The sequence below is a fragment of the Pieris brassicae genome, chromosome 4 (assembly GCF_905147105.1).
Source record: "Pieris brassicae chromosome 4, ilPieBrab1.1, whole genome shotgun sequence".
In the NCBI taxonomy this organism is placed as follows: Eukaryota; Metazoa; Arthropoda; class Insecta; order Lepidoptera; family Pieridae; genus Pieris; species Pieris brassicae.
The window spans coordinates 18,295,725-18,319,408 of NC_059668.1; the positions used below are offsets into that span (position 1 = coordinate 18,295,725).

The 23,684-nt window shown below is 33.9% G+C and overlaps 3 protein-coding genes across 6 annotated transcripts in view; 2 read left to right on the forward strand and 1 right to left on the reverse strand.

Annotated features, from left to right (window-relative positions):
- Positions 1–23,684, reverse strand: part of LOC123708104 (leucine-rich repeat and calponin homology domain-containing protein) — a 51,020-nt gene that overhangs the window by 25,089 nt on the left and 2,247 nt on the right. For all 4 annotated transcript variants that reach the window (XM_045658610.1, XM_045658609.1, XM_045658608.1 and 1 more), the window contains exon 2: positions 10,847–10,991. In XM_045658610.1, coding sequence (XP_045514566.1) covers positions 10,847–10,991 — 145 coding nt within the window. The remainder of the gene's footprint in view (positions 1–10,846; positions 10,992–23,684) is intronic.
- Positions 9,013–10,175, forward strand: LOC123708106. The gene is made up of 2 exons (XM_045658613.1): positions 9,013–9,231; positions 9,493–10,175. Exons 1-2 carry the CDS (start codon positions 9,048–9,050, stop codon positions 10,020–10,022), a joined length of 714 nt encoding a protein of 237 aa, XP_045514569.1. The 5' UTR covers positions 9,013–9,047; the 3' UTR covers positions 10,023–10,175.
- Positions 16,837–18,098, forward strand: LOC123708105 (cAMP-dependent protein kinase catalytic subunit 1-like). Its single transcript, XM_045658612.1, has one exon. The coding sequence runs from the start codon at positions 16,860–16,862 to the stop codon at positions 17,979–17,981; it is 1,122 nt and encodes a 373-aa protein (XP_045514568.1). The 5' UTR covers positions 16,837–16,859; the 3' UTR covers positions 17,982–18,098.

The following is a 23,684-nucleotide window of genomic DNA, read 5'->3' on the forward strand; positions in this document are numbered from 1 at the left end:
TTTTAATGACAATTTTATGTTTAAATATGGAACTATTGTTTTGAGTGTCAATTGAAAAACTATTCTTGGCTTGACATAAAAGGCTATACCGACACTTCTACAGCCACACTGCGATCTCGTCATACCCTGAAACGCGCTAGCGAAGATATGACCTCTCGACCTCAGCTATTGGGGCCTCCGGCCAATCAGTTGGTTGATCGAGAATCATTCATTGAGGTCGCACTAACTGTTCACCATCCATCCTCCATATATTTAAAATTAGTTTAAAAATATCTTAATAATAAAAACAATAACTAATTGATTACCTATATAACTTTTTTCAAATTCCAACACGCAATGTCGTTTAACCACTTACAGAACATCCGACATGACGCTTTCATAGACAAGAGAAAAAGCGTACAATTCGGTAGTTGCGCAAACTTGCCATTGTAAATGACACGCGTGAACTACTTTATTACAATGATCATGGTTACAAAGACTATGGGTTAGCGGCACAGTGCCCTTGAACATTACTTTTAACCTTTTTTAAATTGTGTTTTGTTGTTTTATAACTATTCAATAAAATTATTATACGTAAAATCGCTAATGTTTTTTTGGGTCAGTAACTCTTATCTAAGTATTGTGATCTGTTGTATCTGGCCAAAATAATTTTCCTCTACCATTAAGTATGGCAAATAAATTCCTAGAAATATTTTACAAAAAACATTAAATAAATACGCCTCAAATGGTAAATTTTAAAGCGACCAAATTGCCACTGGCGATTTGAAGCCCTTATTGCATAAGTAAGAAACTAAAGAACAGTATTTTTATTGCATTTTTACACTGAGTAATGTAAAACCCATTGGCGTCATGGTACACGCGCACGCATCCATGCGCACGCGCATCGCATTATGTCGCTTTATTGCTATGTTTTGCCAACATCGTGAGCGGTAATGGTGTTTTGATAGTTCGCTACCATTGTTCTGGCTACGCATCGTATGAAATATTGGTATTATATGCGATGTTGTACTTCTTAAGCGCGGAGCTACGACCTTCAAGGTCTGCAGTATTTCTTCATCAGGTGTACACTTCGAGTTAAATAGGCAACATTAATTTTATATATCTATAAAATTTTAATTATATAGTTATTAACTCTTTAAACAGCGATTGAATACGCATCTAGACAGGCGTGCTTTCTATTGGCCACATCTTACGTAAAATCAAGTGGGATTGTGGCCAAACGTCTGTCCAGTTGCGCATTAAAATATCTTTTTAAATTATGTTTTCCTTCCTAACTGGTAACGAATACTTCTGTATAGATCTCGTCAATTCGACGTAATAATTGAATCACACGAGGTTCTAGTTACAGTACATTTTAATAAAAAACATGTTTACAGCTACATCTATCAATAGTATGCACTTACTACCTATTAGTACTTAATCAGGCCATCAACGGGTCACACATTTACCGGTTGACTGTTTACAAGTGCAGTAACAAAGAGCATTCATTGTAAGGACAGATACACACAAATTCATACTTAATTTACGTAAAATCCGCAATTTCCTATCTACGAATCGTAAAGTCAACCTAAATATCATTATCTCTATCTCATTTAAATCCAAAATACTTGGAACTAATAAAAATTTAAAATAAATCAGTGGCGCTACAATCTTTTTAGGTCTGGGCCACTGATTTCTATATCTGTTTCATGATCATTTGTCTAATAGGTAAGTAGGTGATCAGCCTCCTGTGCCTGACACACACCGTCGATTGGGCATTTATGGGTCTAAAGTAAGCCTTACGATGTTTTCTTTCGACGTTTGAGCGAATGTACACATAGTAAGAAAGTCCAAAGCCGGATCGATCGAAGATCGAATCTACGACCTCAGATATGAGATTCGCATGGTGAAGCCACTAGGCCAACACTGGTCGGACTGCCCGCCTTTAGAAACATATCGAACAAAAACAATAGTTTGGCTGCAAGTGCTGTATACCTTTGGATATTTCATCTGATAAAATCTTTTAATTACGTCTTTACATATCATAAACACGATTCGATCTTCATAATAAGAACTAACCAAAGTTAAATATGGAATCATACGGAGACATTATGCAACATAAAGCGTGATATAAAAATTCCTTTGTATAAGGAAGTATATTGCATAGAGAACATTACATCTACGGTCATTAACCTCGTCGGCTCATCTTTGTCGTTAACGTCCTACATACGTTGATAATACGTGTTATGTTACGAATACAAAGGTGTGTCTGTTTTACAAATAACATTAATTAACATTTTAATTTAACGCACTCGAATATTGTTCACGAATTAAAATTAAATTAAAAAGTTGTTTTCAGACTTACTGTATCAAAATTATAAGTATTTATTTCCTTATTTTCTATTCTTACAGTAACTAAATACTAATAAAATATTTAAACTAAGAACATAATATAAATAAAACAAGAAAAAATAAAACCTTAACCTTTTTAAAACAAATTATGAAAGAAGCAATTGTGAATTCAGCCAGAGTGCAACTAAATGTTGCTTCCTGAAGTAAATCTGTACATAAAACGTATAAAAGAAGATGAAAATGAAAATATCTGTCCCATGTTGGACCATGGAGCCAAGACACGCTTTGAGAATTATATTTCTAAGCGTTTCAATCGTTACACAGTATATTCAAAATAAAAGAGGTGTTATAGATAAGGTAACGTGTCTTCAGCATTACGAATTAAGACATTGTATATTACAACGAATAATATAACAACTAGGAGCAGAAGTTATTGGTGGAGGAACGCAACATACTGCGTAAAATCCTGGGATCGACAAGGAGGACGGACGGAGGAGGAGTCCGAAAACATGCGGAAATAGATGAGTAAGTAACCCATCCCAACATTATAGGCAATGCCCATCGACTACGTTGGCTGGGGCACCTTGAGTGCATGGGCCATGATCGGGCGATGATGGATGCTTACCTGAGAGGCCTAGGTTCCGCTGGATAGACAGAGAGTTGGAGCTGCTTTAGCTGAAAGCCAGCATTTGTCGGGAGGTAGCACAGAACAGGAAACGCTGGAAGATTCTCATTTCGGAGTCCAAGACACTTTTTGGGTCTCACAGCCAGCAAAGTAAGTAATCTAACAACGAATATTTTTCTTACATGAAATATGACATTTATTACAAAGCTTTATTACAGAAACATTAAAATTTGCATTTCGCATGTCTGACACTCATCAATTAGTATATTAAGGTGTGTATTTTCAATCGATATAATGTATTCTCATTACACGTATTAGCTTGTACATACTAATATCAATTAATTATTTATTTAAACATAACTAATTATACTTAAATTTGGTTAATACATAATAGTGCTAAATACAATGTCGTACAAATTGTTAGGTGGTAGTTTCCAATAACGTCAGTAGGTCAAAAATATATTCGTGTTTAAAACTGCATTTAAAATGTGTTCTTAATGGTGATGGAAAACATCGTGAAGAAACCGGCTTGCATTAGACCCAAAAAGTCAACGGCGTGTGTCAGGCATAGGAGAGGTTGGGTAAATTACTTGCCAATTATATTGACAATTGATCATACAGAGTTGTTACAATACATTTAAAAAAAACATCGCATTTCTATCTTATACAACTATGATATCTTTCCAAATACAATTCCTACTTTCACGGTTATTTAGTTTATTATGACTGTGTAATCTATAATTTACCGACCGAGATGCAGCTTTCTATTGGCAGATATTGCCTTCTAATCAATGCACACATATATTTTATTTCCTTTCGTCATACTATAAATTAATATCATAAATTATCTATTTATATAAGTTATATAATTTTTTAATTGATTGTTAAAAGTGTTTTAAGTTCAGTCGCTATCTTCTAGAAATATAGCTGTTAGGAGTAACCAGCACAGCCTTTTTGACAAAACAATCAAACAAAACGAACGATCGTTTTTCGCTTTAAATTCTACCCTCCAGTGCTTACAATTTACCATTAGGATATTTATTCTGAAGCAGTATTGCCTTAAGGTCCAATCTAGCCCCGACTGGATTAAGGATTTCATTTCTAAGTGCAGAATTGTGGTGAATAAAATACTTCAGGAAACCAGCATGTCTTAAAGGCTGATCCACTTTTCTAAAAAAACAATTTATCAGTGCAACAAAGGGTTCAAGTATTACGTAACAAATTTGGGGGGGGTCCTCTTGTAAAACGTTACAATGCGCGGCGGGGATTGAATTATGCGTTATTTTTAATATTATTTTCCATTTTCCAGTACTATACACTACAAAATGGTAAGTTTTAGATTCAAAGAGTCACTGGGGTTGGTCACGAAACGTTTTATTTATTATATAGTTACTGGATACAGAAAACGTTACGGCGCGATTCGCGGGGTGGGGGATCTATAATAGATATATAGGTAATCTCCAAAAATTGCGTGACGTAATACTTGAACGCTCCCAAAGGCATATATGTCGTCCCTTACCCCATCGGGAACTTCATACACAAATATTTTATCTATGTGCCTGTATTTCGATGTACATCTTTCCGTCAACATAGTACATCGCCCATAGAACATGAACAGGACGGATATCGCTTCATATAATCATAATAAAATCTTATCTATACAATATAAATGTTAGCAATATTAACAGAATCAGCGTGGGGTGAGTCAATGATTTCGTTAGTGCTCAAATAGTCTAAAGTTAAAAATAAATTTATTACTGTACTCAATTAACAGATGTTCACGATAACACGAGCTTTTTAAATTTCTATGCGTTTTTAAAAAAGCTCTAACCAGGCAAATGATTTTGATTGATTGTGTGGTTTGAAAGATGCAGGTTTATAAAAATTATCACGTATTTAAATTTCTTTAAGCGGTATGCGTTTTGCAGGATTCTGCAAATAATAACTTCGCGTCAATAGATTGCGTTAATATGGCAACATTATAATCTATTAAATGTTTATCTATTAAATTGATGTGGGGTGTAATAGTCTGTCACTGAACACAATTGCGTTGCATCCAAAGACAATAATTGCCAAAATGTCATATAGTATTAATTCCTACACACCCTAGAAAAGTATATACGTATATTTTTTTAACTGGGTTTTTTTAAAGGACAACGAGTAAGAGGATCATCTGATGATAAGTGAAACCGCCTATGAACCCTCTCAATGCCAGAGGGCTCGCGAGGCCGTTGCCATAGTTTTTAAGAATTGGTACGCTCTTTTCTTGAAGGACCCAAAGTCGAATTGTTGAAGTTTTAATATAGAAATTAATATAGTCTTTCTTTACAACGGAGTAATCAGATACAACCCCACCAAGATCAATAATTAATTATGTAATAATTCAAAAATAACACTTATAATTCTGACAATAATACAATTACACGTTATGTAATTGTAACATACAATAACACAGTAGAAAGCTTAATTAAACTTCAATCTAAAACAATAAAGCATTGAAATATCTTAATGAATGAGATTAACCATATGTTCCGTGTCATTGACTCCGTGTTATTAGCAATCTCAGATTTGCAATAATCGAGTTTATGCCAACTCCATTACCTAAGGTAAAATCCAGACACGAGACTAAGCGCTAAAGACTCCTGGACGTTAAAAATTCATTAGATTGAAATTTTTAACATTAATCCATCTTAACGTTTGCCGTTCCACTACAGAGTGCTTTACAAGACACTTCTTGCCGCGTACCACTACTATGGAACCTGCTGCGATATCAGATATATTTTCTGAACCGTAACGACTTAAAAGGTCTTCAAGAAAAGAGCATAAATACTTTAAAGGCCAAGAACGTACTAGCAAACCTCCTCGAGTTGTGGGTTTCATGTGACTCGTGTACCTCCTGTCCCATTAACAAAAATTACCGAAATCATATGTATTTTTTGACTATAAGGGTCTGAGACTTAGTTAAGTATGTCTACCAAATGTCAAAAATGTGTGCGTGTACTAGACACGTAAGAAGTGAAACTTTTTTATGACCTTATTTTCGAAAAATGATCTACTATATGCAACTTTACTGAAATTGATTAAGTATAGTTAAATAAGATAAAGTTTAACAAAAGGCATTTATTATCACATGAACACAAATAATACAATTATTTCATTTTACCTTATTACTACTAAGATTAATACAGAATTTTATTAATTATTATAGAATGATTACCATTCTTCGAATTAACCATGTGGAAGGGACAAGAAAAAGATGGCGCGTAACGTGAAAAGGGACGTGTAACGGAATAATGTGACGCGTAACCGATAAATGTGACGATTTTTTTTTCCAACGCCGATAAAGACGTTTCACTTTAAAAATTGGACGTATAAATGCGGTAAGAGTAATAATGTTTCGACTATGCATGACTGTTGATATATATTTCTATTGGTACATGTCATCAACACATCGTGGATGTTTCGCTCGCATCGGCTTCCTTACGATATTTGACGTGCAACTGCGCACATAAAAATAACATCGCACAAAAGGAGTACGAGCGCCATACTAGGTCGATATAAACGCTTACACTTACTAGCCCTACAGTTCCTGAATGATATGATTGGACCTGTCCAATCATATTAACATCATACGAATGCAATTCTGATTCTAAATAATATTAAGATATATTTACTTATAATATGTCTATTTGGACTGGACAGTATTTATAAAAACAACTTGTTTAAAATTATTATTACCCTAATACGAGAGATTATGTTATAGGACAATGTCTTTACGAAGGTTTGGTTCTATTTATAGTCTATCGTAACGGCGTCATATGTTGATGTAATCACATACAAAACAACACAATACGGACTAATTACTTTATTCAAGAGTAATACTTGAAAAAATCGATTTAACGGCATATATAAACTACATCGTAATACTGACGGTAAACGTCAGATTGATAAAAAATATTATACGTCATCCTGGCATGTTTATAACAATACCAAACCACCGTTTGTGTGGTCAAGAGGAAGTCCAGAAACCGTATAAGGTAAGGAAATAAATGAAACATAATATTACTAAACTCTTCACTTTTCAGAAAATGTATTATAAGTTTTAGTAACCTAGCGCGCGACCCTGAGATCGTGTCTTCAATTCACGGCTGTGAGCCAATGGATTTTGTGCGTAATTAAATTGCTTTTATTAAAAAGAAAACATCTTGAGGAAACAGGCATATTATAGACATATAAAGAATAGAACCAAAACAGTTGCAGCGTTTTTGTCACTGCTTTTTTAACGTCGGCTCGCCTTGCGCCGATTTTGTCTAGTTGCTTTTTGGCTTTAGCCGTTGAATATAACACAATATATATAATAACCGCAATCCGCAGTAAAAGTCCGTTATCGATCTAATATAATAACAATATGGATACGAGGTTATATGCGATAAACAGTATTTGTAGTCTTTTTTTAGTTTTATTTATTTATATACAAAAAAACACAATACCTGTCCTAACAGGTGACCCTAAATCAACAAGAATGCATAACCAATAAAAAAAATTACACACGAAATAAGAGGCTAACAATTAATTAGAAAAAAACAACGCTAACCTAAAATGAACTAATTACGATAGGCACAATGTACGAAATTTTTCCCGTTACCCTATATTATTCGTTGAATATTATACAGCGAATCATATGTGCTCTTAATGGAAGGTTAGTCCCCTGGGTACATAAAGTAACAGCGGATGTCGCCTTCTGCCGTACCCATCAGGCACATTGAAAGCTTAGGCACTGAAGTACTGCTAAATTGCTATAGTGTAAACATAGATTACCTCCTAAACAATAAGTTTAGAGAGATAGTAGTAACGTAACTTTAACTTAACATAGCTAAATAAATAATTCAAAATTTTAATAAGTAAATAAATAATTTTTTTCTTTAACTATTTTTTAATTGTACGAAGACATTACTGTGAAACAGAGCCTCACAATGTATGGATAAAGTAACAAATAGCTATGCAACACATAAATTATTTGGAAAAAAAAGAATAAGAAACTTCGCGTGTCATCGGACTCATACCTTATGATAGTCCTTATGTGACAAATAACGCTTTCTGACAGTCGTGAAACGCAACAATAATGTTTATCCTACCAATAAGTAATAAATAGCTTATTTGGAACTTATGTAGAACTTATCCGTATATTGTGAAACAGACCCTTAATAGCAGTATTATTATGCGACTCACTGGAATTTTAATTTTAGTATCATATCATATAAATATTAAATAGAAATTCCTCTGTATGACTTTAAACAATATTTTAAAAGAATATAATTAAGTCACGTTAAGTGTTCGAGGCAGGCGGTTAAAACCTCGCTCCCCCGTCCCGGAGCCGCGCGCCCGAGCGCGTCTTGGCCGTCTAGTCGATAGACGCCTATATCACCACACGTTTTGTCATTTGGGGACAGAATTTTTTTCATACTACAAATGATACGACTAGTCAGGTATATGTGTCATATTTTAATGATAACTAATAAAGATAAAATAATTGTTATTAATATAAATTTAGCGAGATTTGACGATATGTAAAAAATATTGGTTACATAGTAAAATAAAATAAAATCTTAATTTTATTTAGCTATTATACGTACAGATTGAGGCCTCCCTAGTAAGTCAAAGATCTGTGACAGGGAAGCTTTGCTTTTCTTTAATTAACTTGTTTTATCAATGTAAATAACACAATTGATTTTAAAACTATGGAAGTGTAAAATAATAAATATAACTGATGACTGTATATGTGTGAGTCTGTAATAAGTCTCTGTTATAACATAAAAATAAAAGTACTGAAAGAGTTTCTTAAAATCAAGCCTACATTTAAAATTAACTTTTACGTGAATTAAGTTATTAATGAGTAATAAGACAATTGCACTACGCTTGTAACGTGAGTCAATTTCAGGTAATAAGCACATGTAATACTTGAAATGTAAAAAGTATCATAAATGATATGTACCCTAGCGTAATCGGCCGCCATTTTAGAAACAAGCTACGCGCTCCCCGCGCGTCAGTCGCCCGAAAGCCGCACCACCGGACCGCACGCTTTGCATTTATCATGATGCAGTTTGAATATGAACCTGAGGTGCTTATTGAGGCTGTAAAAAAACGACCTGGCATTTGGGACAACGAAAATGTTGACTACAGGTCGAAGTCGGCTCGTCACAAGCTGTGGTTACAAGTCGTTCGTGAAGTGGCAGGCGAGGACGTAAAAGTATCAAAGAGTGAAATGCGCGAGTTAGGTGAGCGAAGCGATAACTTGAGATGACGTCATACACGCGCACGCGATTCCTTTGCATTTGTCTGTATTTTGATTTAATGACGTGACAATGTAGCCTTTAGAGTGCTTTTTATCAGTCTTATTTAAAATTATGTAAATAATTATAAGTTTTTAATAATAATACATAGCTTTAATCCGTTTAAAAAGTGTTTTCTTAGTCTTATTTTATGTTCGTGTCTATAGAGTTTAAATGTACTTAGACGAAACTGTGTTTTGTTTACAGAACTACAGCTTCAGAAAAAGTGGAAGAGCATACGAGACTGCTTCCATAAATACGTAACAAACCCAAAAAGGACAAGAAAACCATACGTATATTGTCGTCACTTAGATTTCATATTGAAAAAGAAAAGTCGTTCCAGTCGCGATGATGAAGCAGAAGAAGCTGCGCCTAAACAATGTTGGAAGCACTTGAGAAAGATAAAATTAACCAAAATGAGCTCAGACGAGGAGGAGGACGACGACATGGATTTCTTTGTGGAGGATGATGTACAGGCTGTGAATGATGTTAAAGTGGAGCCGCCACCGCCAAAACCTATTACCGAATTCGCTTTTGCGAATGTAGAAGGTCCGGGAAAGAGTGACGATGACGATCCAGATAGAATGTTCCTTTTATCCTTACTCCCACACATCAAGGCCATACCCGATGAGTATAGATTGAATGTCAAAATGGATTTAATGCAAGTACTGAGAAACGCCACCAATTTTCACGTAGATAGTATAAAAATGAATGAAAGTAGCTTTAACATACAATAGGTTAATAAGAACATTCCTACTAGATTAGTAATAAATGACTAGTAAAATTTATAGAACATCTTCAACAGCAGACATTGTTTTATATTATAATAACTGCCCGCGCGAACTTCGTTTCTCCTTAATGTGGTTTTAGTTAGCCTTAATACCGCGCACAGAAGAATAATTTCACTGTATTATCGTCACTATATTTTGAATTTGATTTACACTTCGGTCTAAGTAACACGTGGTTGGCAATGCTAACACTAACAATTAAAAAAGTAGAAATAATTGAATTTCACGGTATTTCGTTTACTACAAAATAAATTTAATTTATACTTTAGCCTCAATAACACGTGGTAATCATGATATTGGACTGTAGCTTATATGACACGTTTGTCGGTTTACCATGGCAGTGCCATCTATTGATTACTAACTCAATCCAGTCGAAAAGTATCGACATCTGTTAGAATCTTTTGGAGTTAACAGATAATTGTGACTGTCAATTAATTATAGACAAATAATTCGCAATAAAATAAAATTACGACTATAATTAAAGATCTAAGCTATCCTATCTCTTAAGTTGGACCAGACTGCTCACGGTGTGCCAATTTAATTTAAAATCGGTTAAGTAGTTTAGGAGTCCATCGCGGACAAACATCGTGACAGGAGATTTATATATATATTAAGATAAGATAATAAAATTTTGTGTAAGATATTATTGCTCTCTATAGTCTTCAATTATAAAGCGCTATAAGTTTCTAATTGAGATATCATTTGTAAAAAAAATTGTATTAAGGCAAACAGGGTCTCATTAAATAGTATAGTGATACAATTGTTTAACTTACCTTAAATCTAAATATGTAAGTGACTGAAGACCTCCGACAGCATCAGGTATATTCCTTATGACATTTTGTGACAGTAATAACTTCTCTAAAAAAATATATGTGGTCACTTCATCTGGCAATTCCCCAAACCGATTTTTCGATAAATCTGAAACAGGAAATGTATAAATTAGTAATTAAACAAAATCTTTATCTATGATGTCTGAAGTCTCGTAACACCGATATGGGGAATGGGTAACGTGACCAGACGTCCCGTTTCGAACGGGACTGTCCCTTTGTCAATTACGAGTCCCGGTGTCCCCGAAAAGAACTGTGGGACGCAAAATTGACCCGTTTTGAGTAAATAAATAACTTTAAAAAAGTGTTTTTTTTTTTTACATTGACTACTCATTATTTCACCTAAATTAAACAAATGTCCCGTTTTGGGTCAAACAATAAACATCGTTTTATGAATGATATGAATTTTCTATAAGCAAAATGGCATTAAGCGTTTAGTGTCTGACAAACATTGGTAGGCCTAAGACACGATATTTTTAATTACCATATAACAACCAAATGTTTATTATTTAGCATAAGTGCGAGGTCAGGTGCCCTTTTTAAGAAGATACACCCACGACCGAGAATCACATTCTTAACGTAGTTTAATTAAACTAGATATATAGAAAAAATATAATAAAAACATTTCAACATAAATTGAAAAGACAGAGTTAAAATTTTATATACTTTTTTTTTTAAATACAATTTAACAAACGGCTTATAAGTGCTCATACGATTTATAACCAGTCATGAAATTCCCATAATGTACGAGCAATAATAAATTAAGACTCTAAATCTAATAATACTAAAATGAAAGTTTCAAATGAAGCCGAAAGGAAAACTTTTTTCTAACAAAAAAGTATACATTTATATAGTAAGTAACGTACAATATTTTACGTTACGTTTATTGATTTAAAAGCAACATGATAATGATGAGGACTATCTGTTGTAGCGGATAAAAGATACAGACGGTGATTGACTGTATTTGACGTCCTTGATTATAAATAATTTCTTGTAAAATTATAAAATTTGGAACGATTCGTTTCTTTGTAAGGGAATGTTTTCTTTATTTTAATTTAGGGTTTTGTGAATCTTTAAAGACATTTGAACCTCATATAGGACATACACACATTCGTATACAAACATAGTATTTTATTTATAAACACCTAGGGTAAGGGGTATCCAGAAATTGGAATAGAGTAACAATTTTAAGTTCCGATTCCATACGTCTACAAATAAAGCATCTTAGCCATAAATCAGATTTGTATACAAACAAGCGCGTTATTCTTACGCAAACCAGTCGATAGGTTCGTTGGCACCGAACGCTTAACGTTAGCGGTTAGATAATGTAAGAACCACAGCAATTTGATTCCTTGCTCTACATACAGATTATAAATCATAAAATACGTGATATAACTTTATTTAGTCTAGTTAAGCTGGTTTGTTGAAGCCTTGATGTTTGAGACTGTTTATCATCACAATTTCAGCATTCAGCCTTATAATAGAAACATCAACTATATAAAAAAAAGTATTAAATCAAATGAAAGCATTTAAATTTAAATATTAACTATATATTAAACGCCATTTTTATTTTATATTTAGTTTCAGAACTTCTGTACCGTGGCGTGACGTGAAGTATTTTTGTACTTTCATATGAATGTGTTTGTGTTGCGTTGTAAACAATAATAAACAATTAATATGAAAGCTTCATGTTATTAATGGATGCATTTGTTTATAACTTGTACAAAGACACATTAAAAGACTACTCATATAGTCAATAAAGATCACGTCTTCAAACATAGTACTTCTGACTAAGATAAGAATGCTATTGAAATGTAGAAAAAATTTAAGAATCCATGTTAAATGATTGTCAATTATACTCTAAAGTTTCAACAAAAGCTACAAATTAATCAAACAACTTCCCGAATTAGTTTAATACGGCCTTCGAGCTCAAAGCGTGAATGTTTCACGAGTTTCAAATGAGTAATTTAAGTTGGTTCATGCCTTTGTAATAAACTTGCTTCTTGATGCTATTATGAAAGTCGAGTTAGGTACATGAATCGTTTGTCGAATTTACCTAGCACGAATAATAAATTATGGTAAAGTTATTTCAAATTTTGGTAGTTAGTCACATTTGTTTGTGACCGAGATGCAATGTCTAAGTTTTTAAATTGCACACACCAAACTGGTGAAATTCCCTTAAACCACTAACTGTACAGTGTACGTGTAGATATAATACCTACTGAAAAGGTTGATTATCTGCATGAATAAATTCAATAAGCTCAAGTTATTTATAATAAAGGTGACACTAATACATAGACAAAGGCAGGACGCGAGGGGAGAGAATGAAGCAGCCATACGTGACTGACATTGTGCCATAAAGGTTATCTAAATAAGGAAACAAAAACAACAATATGATGATAAGTACATTTTAAATATAGAACGTTCGCATAAAAGAAAATTAGATATTTAGGTAACTCTACAGACAGATATCAAAAATACATGTAACATTCTTAAGTAATTAGGGATTCGCTTTGACATATAAATAATAACATCAATGTTAAATCCTAGTACATTTTGACAGTACGAAGGACCTTCAAGGTGATTATTATTCGCCTAACCGTACATATCTAAATACTAACTAGTCTACTTGAAAAATATGTTTAAAAATACTCCGCATAATACAAAATATAAATTACACAAAACACAGCGTTGATATATTAGAATATTATCTCCAAAGCAATCTTAATCTCTGCCTGTGGTATACAGTTGGTTACGAAGTACACCAAGTACACGAAATTAATCCGCTTGACATACTTTGCAATTAATTTTATAACAAGCGCGATCTCTGAACTCTACGAGTAAAAAATCGAACGAAACTGGATTCAAACAACCATATTTTATGAACAGGTTCCAACTAATTTTTGCATGCGTCCTCGAAAAAATAACCGCCGGCTCGCCACGTGTTAGAATAAAAATATCAACAGCTGTTATTTAACTACGACTCGAATATGAACGATATAAGACTACCAGAGTTTCTGAACGAATAACACCCATTGCATACATTGTAATAAACCGACATTACCGTATAACTTAGATGTCAAATCAGCCCAAGCTGAAATGTTGATTATAATTTTTTTACTAAAAACTTTTTAACATTCTTGCCGACGCCAAGATCATCCTATTTATAATATGCAATAGGCTTTAAGTAGTTGGGACATGTGCACCGAATGGCAAACGAAAGAACCCCGAGATCCTTATAGGTCTCACAACCTGGAGGCACAAGAAAACCTGGTAGACCGAGGCTGCGTTGGTGGGATGGAGTTTTCAAGGACCTAGAAACAATAGGGGTTCGAAATTGGACGCAAGAAGTAAGAAATAGACTACGATGGCGAAATATACTTGAGCAGGCTATGCCCACAAGCGGCTGTATAGCCATAAGTGATGACGATAATCCTTAATATTATTGCTTTTAATAAGTTTTAAAAACTCAAAAACTACTGGTTGCAAACTTGTCCTTAGTTAGAAGTTTGACAAGTGAATAGATCAAATTATGGCCAGTGCCATATAGGTTTCTTAGCCGGTAAAACGTCGCTAACATGGATATTAGTATTGCCAGTAAATAAAAATTAACCATTATAGGGGATTATAATTTAAAGTCATGCAGGCTAACTTAACAGTTCTAGGCTCTTCAGTTCTAGCTCTAGGTTCTAGGAATCATGATAAGATAGGTTTTGTAACGTGTACTATTAATATAATATCTGTAGCTATACGTCATATGATAAATCATACTGAGCAAAAATGTACTTAACTATGACCACAGATATACTTTAACATATCAGAACGGATCGATAATTCTCGTCGATCATCGAAATCGATAAATCTTTGCCATTGTAATTAATTATGCAAGGGATAAAAATATGTAAATACATTATTGTTAGATTTTTATTAGATGTTTGTAGATGGTAAAATTATTTATTGTACGCACCAAGGAATTGCAAAAAATTGATAATGTCAGACTGACATTTCAAAATGGCGAGTGTAGTACCAATTTCAGCCACCGGCCAAGAAAACTCGCACTGTAGTTATTATAATTCATCAGCTTTTAAGAAACTGGGCATAATTGTCACTTTAAGAAAAACACTTTTTGAACGGATTAAGGCTATGTATTAGCTTTTTCCCGACGTTTCGCGTGCTTTTCAGCGTGCGTGGTCACGGTGACTGAAGACAAAAGGTGTTAAATGTAAAAAGTATCACAGCTCCAGAGAAAGTTGTTTTATCTATATTTATTATTAAAATTTAGAATCATGTAAATAATTATAAGTTTTTAATAATAATACATAGCTTTAATCCGTTCAAAAAGTGTTTTTCTTAATGTGTAAAAGCTATTTTAACAAAAGACAATACTATGTAATTGTCACTTGATTATCAATTAAGCTATTTCAATATTAGCGATAGTGACAAAGGCTGTTTTTTACTAGTTCATCATCATATTCTTGGTTCTGTAAAATCATCGTTCAACTTAGAAATTACAGCCTCAAAGAAATCCCTTATGGAATATCCTGGCCCAGTTTTGTAAAACGAAAATCTATGAACTTCTTTTGAAGCGTTTTTAATATAAAATTATTACGAACTCAATGGCTTTTAGGGCATTTCAGTTTCAGATTTTAGAGTGAGATTTTTGAGATCACGTTTGAATTCGAGTTAATGCTTCTTTATATATTTTTGAGTTAACTTCACTTTTTTTACAATGGAATTGTTGAGCAAAACAAAAATACCTGAACATTTCTTTATGGTTTTTTTAAATAAATATTTAACATACATTTTATCGCTGCATGCAAATAACATATATTAAGATTGTGTCATTAAAAATGACAGAATTCAATTTGAAACAAAACGTCATACCGATAAATCAAATTCCTAACATATTTTACAGTTTTATGCAATAGTTATATTTGTAGTTGCAGTAAGACAAGATATATCAATGCGCCAGTCTGGTGTGGTGCCAAGAGCCAATTCGAACTGTATTGCGGACTGCGGGCCTCAACAACCTTGACCGGTTATCGCGTTTAAATCTGAACAATCAAGACATGACTAACAATGTCTTTAGCCCATTGACTTAATTGATATTCTTCTAGGTGTGAAAAAAATTCCAAGTTGTCCTAGTCCAGCAATCTTTGTAGCGAAAATTTATTATTTCATAATGGTTAGCTGAAGCTTTCTGATCGCCGCGACCAACTGGAGTTTGAGTCAATATGACATAACTCGTTTGAAACGGATCACACTATGGATTGTCAATGTTAAAAAAGTTTATACATAATAGTTCTTAATATAAATAAGACTATTATTATTACTGTAGTAATTATGTTTATGATATGAATAAAGATTAAATTATTCCAAGAATGTCAGCCACGTCATTGAGTACTCGTCATACGCAGGCATCCTATTGAATATGGGAGCAGCTTTATATTCGCACATACAGTTGTTAAAGATAACGGTATATCGTCAATAATGATTATACTATCGACCTACTGATGTGACAGTTACAATATGAAAAGAAATGTGCCGCAATCACACATAACTGACGGATATAACTCCTAAAGAAATCATAAGTTCAATCGGTTTTACATACACTGTTCTATTAATTGGTATTCTAAAGACTTAAATATAAACATAGATTCGCGAAGTTCTTTATTAGGCATCCACATCCTATAAGTTTCACGTGTAGCCTGATCAATACATCAGTCGGGACGACCGGCCGGCGCGGCATGGCATGTCACCCCAAACACAGCTGATTCCACCACCCCAGGGTATTCACCCCTCGCTACACGCCCTCGTGTACTTTCGATCTCTGCAAATATTTAAAAGGGAATTCCGAATTGCCGCTTGCTATTTTCGCAAACTCTAATTTCCCGCAAATATTGTTATTCCAAATCGTGAAATCTAGTTGGCGATGGTCCAAAATGTCAAACCGTAAATCATGAATAAAACTTTCACAGTACTTAAAGATACGAATATGTCTTTCAAAACCGTATCTCAGTCAACAACGGGTGAGGTCCGCGATGGGTACACGGAACAGCAACAGCAGCAGTATACGAAGTATCTGAAGCAACTACTAATAGAATTTCAGGAACGTTGGTGTAAAACATGGAATTCCACTGTGAGCTTTAGTAATCTTGAACATATTCGTACTCTCGGGACAGGAGCGTTTGGCAGAGTAATTTTAGTACGGCATTCCAATTCCAGCAAATATTACGCTATGAAAGTGTTGGAAAAGGAAAGAATAATAAAAATGAAACAAGTCGATCACACCTTATATGAAAAACGTATTCTTGAAGCAATAAGGTTTCCCTTCACAGTGTCTATGGAGACAAGTTTTAAAGATAACAGTTATATTTATTTCGTAATGCCCTTCGTACCAGGCGGAGAAATGTTTACTCACCTCAGAAAAATGAGCAAATTCGAAGAACCCCTTGCAAAATTTTACGCATGCCAAGTTGTTTTGGCACTTGAATATTTGCATTTCTGCAAATTAGTTTACCGCGACTTAAAACCCGAAAATATTATGATCGATAGAAATGGCTATCTTAAAATAACTGATTTTGGTTTTTGCAAGGTTTTGCAAGGCAGAACGTGGACACTATGTGGTACACCTGAATATTTGGCCCCCGAGTTGATTCTGAGCAAAGGTTATGGCTTTTCTGTTGACTGGTGGTCCTTTGGAGTTCTTTTGTTTGAAATGAATGCTGGCTATCCACCTTTCTACGCAAATGAACCAATGAAGACATATGAAAAAATTGTAGCTGGTAAATATAGATGCCCTTCAAGCTTCAACACTGATTTACGAGATCTTATTAGGAATACTTTACAAGTCGATATAAGTAAACGATTTGGTGTAATGAAAAATGGTGTAATGGATTTTAAAAACCATAGATGGTTCAGAGGTATTGAATGGGAGGCTATCTTGAACTGTCGCTGGCCGGCGCCCTATGTTCCTAAATGTAAGCATCCTGGCGATTCAACAAATTTTGATAACTACGACGATGAGCCACTGCGACCAGGCTCGTTCTGTCGATTTGAATCAGAATTTTTAGATTTCTAATTCTGCGAAATGTTAAGCTACAATCTTCATATATAAACTAGAACACACCTTACAATTGTTGTGTTTACTCAAATATATTGATGTCAGTGTTATTAAAATAAATATTCTTAACACAGTTATCATCATTTAACGTTGACAAAAGTATACACCCACTTCCTAAGTCCTTATCTTCAAGTTTGTCAATTTGTTCGTACCCGATTTGAATGTGTGATTGGGCACGTGCGCGGAACTCCCCTCACCATATGCGCCGGCGCAAAGGGGCAAAAGTTATAAGTAGAATGAGCAGGGGTGTCAAAATAAAAACGTACAAATTTTAATGACATAAGGTAAGATAATATGTGTTCTATTAAAAAAAATTAAGTACTTCTAATTAAACTTTAATTTTTTAACGAATTTAAGTAAAAACAATAGGAACTACCATAATAGAGAAGAAATAAATGTTTATTTATTATGTAAATAACTATTCCTATTCCTAACAAGATTCTTTTGGGATAGGGTTGTTCGTAACACCACAATAGAATTGGGAAGATAATAACAGCCCTATTGTGAGCACACGACATAGTTATTTTTTAGCAACCGCAAAGAGGAACAGACAATTGATTTAATATGTGTCAATTTAAAGCACACTGGCCTGTTTGTTCAATCCACTAGAGATGATTGCGAATTTGCAATTTATTTTGGTCTATAGCACGAAGCGTATCTAATACTTATCTAACCCAAATACCGTAGAGATTAACATAGACAATTGTAGGTAGTACCTGTAATTTATAATCTATGACGAGACCGTTACATATTTCAAAATAAACATCGAAGTTAAGGATGATTATATAGGCCTAAATAGTAATGTATCAAATCTGAATAGATATGGGTCCGTTAAACGTAGTAATTTCAATAATCTGCTCGTGTTGACAAAGGAAAATACAGTGTAAACTCCGTGTAAGGTTGATTTAACGACGAACTCTCTCGAATCTCACATCGATATCAATTGGATTTGGTTGGTTTAGCTTTGCTGCCATACAATGATACACTCTACATAGCATTACGCCTCACTCTCAATAACGACAACAACTGACTACGAAAGTATTTATCAAGTTGCTAAAATTTGTAAAAACTGCGCAGCTGTGTACGTTCTTTTGTCGCTTTATGCATACGAACTTTCAAAGAAATTCGTTCTTTTGTAGAAATTGGGATTGTTTGCACGTGTTGACTGTTGTTGACCTTGACTAATCAGTAGGAGTCACGTATTATCTATACGTTTTTGTTCTCTTGACTTAACGAAAACTCTCTTCAAAGCCAAAAGTGCACAGTCCCTTCAGTGTCGTTATATAGAGTTTATACGGTTATTAGTAATTTAAGTCTACACCCACGTAATAAAAAACCGTATCTAATTGGAACGTCAAGAAAAATCATTAAGTCACTGTTTGCTGGAACAACATGTCCATTGTTCCTAATTTGATAGTCTATAAACCATGTCCCCATTAGCTTAACACATGACAAAGAAACTTTATACTACATACTTACGGAGACATTTTTAAAGATGTACTTACAAATATATATATATATAGCAAGCAATAATATTTTATTGAATATAATGTATGCACAAAAGAAAACAAGTAGACAGGTGTATGATATGTCAAAAACAGATAACAGATAAGACAAGAAATCGAATTTTCTATAGCTGTTGCACTCAAAGTTGAGAGTTTTCTTATTTCAAAGATCTTGAAATAATAATAAAAAATTGTATAATGCTTCATGATATTCGTTTCCTTCCACTATTGTGAATACCAATTATTTAGAGTATCTAGACTTCAGGCAATGTTGTAAATGTTCCATTCACGTTTCGCAACTAGCCGAGTTCAGTCTCCCACACGTTTATATCATTAAGAATCAAATATGGAACATTCTATGTTGTGGCTATTAAATCATGGGACTAACTAGAACCATTTTAAGCTTTGCTTATAATAAGACACGTTCAATATAAGAGACATTAACAACTACGAAAACAACAAAATACATTAATTTATTTTAATTACTATATTACTAGTAGTGTTGGCCTAGTACAATCGCACCTATAATCTCCGAGCTCCTGCGTTCGAATCACGGCTGTGGACTTTTCATTAAATGTGAGCTATTAACATTCGTACGTACGGTGACGGAAATCATAGTAAAGAAACCGGCATGTTAAAGACCTAAAAATTGAAATTGAAAAGACGGTGTATGCCAGCACAGAAGATCACCTGTTTGCCTACTAAGACAAAAAAATGGTCACGAAATACATAAAAGAAACTGAGGCCAAAACCTAGAGATCGTAATACCGCTGGTTTTTTTTATTTATTTTAATTATAGCAATGACGCATTGTATGTTATTGTTTTATGTTCAGTATGGTATGATGATACAAGATCATTCATGTAATTACAATAAAAGAAGTAAAAGTTGCAGTAAAGACATTTCAATTAAGTTACATAGGAACGTTGATCTCTTTGTAAATACCCTTAGCAGTATAAATTATTAGACATCAAAGTATTGCAGCAAACGCACTCTAATCAGCTTTCAACATAACTGTACAGCTTTGTGTGGGTTTGATTTACTATCACTGAATTACTGGACAGACTAGAAGCTAAACGTTTCCTCAATAAAGATTTGATGAAAGCCAATATAAAAGCTTCGCTAGATTTTATAGTAAACCCGCTAGAATTATGTACAATGTATGGATAGTTATGAATAGGATACAACTTCGTGATCTCACAATACCTAGTCCAATTTTGATATATTGTCTGTGATGCCGTTCCAATTACCTTCAATACAAATTCGCATTTTTCACGTAACTTCAATTAAAATTACCCATATACATTACTATTAATAAAACAAGTCAATCATGTGTCAGTTAACGGCCATTAAATTTATCAAAGAGACCATTCAAGCGAGGACAACGACATTAAACACATTACAGATTGACACCACAAGTTTTGGCTGTTGTGCGAGCAAGCTCTTGCCGTCGGTGAGTATCTGTAAGATCTAAATAAATTGAGGACTCTTGAGACTACGAGAAATTTAATCAACCGTAAAGATTTCCAATAAAGTTTTTACATACAGAATTTGGTAACTAGTTATGATCTGCTACATTAAACGTACTGTAACATAAAATCGAAATACACAGCTCAAGTTAGGTAAGTTACATTATCAATTATAGAACAATGGAGAAAGCCTCATTGAAACGTTAACCACATAATTAATTGGCTCTAAAGGCCTGCTTCCTAACTTCCCGTTCCTCTTGGCCCACATAGTCGCGTCAAATGCTGATCGGTGGAACTATAGACGGAGACAAAAACACATTACAACAAATTATTGCTTAATCCCAAGTAAAAAGCACACAATTTTATGGTATATTTGAGAATAAATAGTCTATAATCAAAAGAAACTACGTCCTTATCAAAATATCACCTAGGTTTTTGCCAATTTAAGTATTTTTTTTTATATAATATAGGGGGCAAACGGGCAGGAGGCTCACCTGATGTTAAGTGATACCGCCGCCCATGGACACTCTCAATGCCAGAGGGCTCGCGAGTGCGTTGCCGGCCTTTTAAGAATTTGTACGCTCTTTTCTTGAAGTACAAACAAAAGAACATCAACAAAGTCAATCTTTATTATGCAGTGGAAACATAGCACTATAAGCTTTTACGTGTTCAGCAGTTAGTAAAATATGGGTCAGTGAAGTTGCACCCACATGAGGCAGTCAGTTGTACAGGGTCGAGATGAGAGGGTATTAGAACTGTTCTAAATTTAAAAAGTAAAATAAAGCATTAAGTTTACTACATCTAACCTATTTAGAAACGAATTTGATCATTGCATCGGAAATTTATGGCTGAAACATCAAAACAGATAATCGGCTCTCGGTCCATTTCATTATTGCTCTGAAAATCAATTGTTTAGCGCAATAAAATCGTCGTAATAAATTGCAATAGCACTTATGAATATGACTATACCAAATATCTATTTTCCACAATGGTTCGTGTATTAAAGTCACGCTCACTAGAACTTGAGTCAGATTAGTTGTGCAATTTACGTAAGATGTTTATGTTATATTCTTACAAACTAGTGTGTTCGTGATAAAGGGTTTACTAAAATGAAACAAAAGAAAGTCATTACTACTTCTATAATCATCTAGTAAGACAACAATTGAATCAGGGCGACAAACGAACACGTTGTTACAATTTCATCTCCAGGAACTAATCCAATTTCCAATACTGTATCAAAGCAATTCCAACTCACATGTAAGTATTGTAACGGACTGAACATAGCTGTATAGAATTCCCGATTACTTTTGCTAAGTGGAGTTGCCTTGGCGTTTTAATGCGCCATAACTTATTATTGAAAAGCAAAATTTTCGAATCATGCTATTTTGCAAGAAATCGTGAAACACTGTTTTCTAATGGTGCTAGGAACTTTCACGCGCTCTTTTTAACGAAGAATTTTAACGACATAACACTAACATAGCGTTGTTACCTTACATACTTGCAAATAATGACACGCGGCCTTTCGTACAGCATTTTCAAGATAAGTGACTTCATAACGCAAACCTGCATGTTTAAAAGCACCGGGAGAGCTGTCTCAAAGGAAGTCAGAACAGCCTGCATACTTTTTCATTTCAATGAGTTAACTATCCGACCAAAACGAAAGGATGGAATCGTTTTCTATTGTTCTCGCCTTGTACTGCTATTATTTATCGGTAGGATAATCATCATCAGTATTCACAGTGTCACACGGACCTGACTTGAATAAAAATTGAGTGCGCAGGTATTGTATTAGCCTCGCCAAAAGTATGTTCATGCGTCAGAATTGATTTATTGAAAATAGACGCCCTTCATTTTACTAAAGGGATACAAAGAAAATTGTCCAATGAAGCGGCGAAATGGAAATTTCAGTGTATTTCGCTTTGCTGCCTTATTAAAATACATGAGGAACATCTAACGACTTTTTACACGGCCCTACATAATTAAAAGTCTTCTTCTTGGTTTCTGAAACCAGACTCTCATATTGTTGAATAAATCCGGACTTGCGTTCAACAGCTCGTGGTGGTTAACGGAATTGAATATGTATGCAACTAAAAGAGAAAGTATTGCGGATTCACAATAATACCATCGTAAGGTGACGTAAAAGATTAACATTTTTAAAATAAAAAAACACATTTCACTACTACTTTTTGGAGTAAGATTGTTGGAATAAATTTATTTGTGATGTAAGATTAACGATATGGAAGTTGTAAATAAACATCTTACACCACGTAGAGATATGTTTCTTTAAGATTATAAAATTAGTATCTACTGCCGTTATGCAAGATACGTTAGATTGTAGACATTATAAACATCTGTTTACTTTTCCGGCACTCTTACACACCACGCCCTAACAAAAAACCAGTTTGCTATACCTGCATCGTGTCACGTTACTTTATTTAAATGAAAGATTCAACTGAATGAAAAGCTCCACGGCTTCTGGGTCGTGTGCCATTATTTCTAATTCCATAGTGTTTTGATCTAAATGCACTATTACTAATTTTATATTATTTGCTTCTAATTAAGTGACGAGTCAAACCCGCAGTTTTCTTAAGTTCCTCTAAAAATATAAGTTTATCCATAAATAAAAAGGTTATTTTGAAATATGTTATTCAATGGTTGCAATGAGTAGCTGGAACAATCGCCCCCTTA

Excerpts from the sequence above, each read along its gene's own strand:
- LOC123708106 (XM_045658613.1), top strand. The coding sequence starts at position 9,048 with ATGATGCAGTTTGAATATGAACCTGAGGTGCTTATTGAGGCTGTAAAA. Across the intron at positions 9,232-9,492 it reads GAGTGAAATGCGCGAGTTAG|AACTACAGCTTCAGAAAAAG; the intron begins GTGAGCGAAGCG and ends TTTTGTTTACAG.
- LOC123708105 (XM_045658612.1), top strand. The coding sequence starts at position 16,860 with ATGAATAAAACTTTCACAGTACTTAAAGATACGAATATGTCTTTCAAA.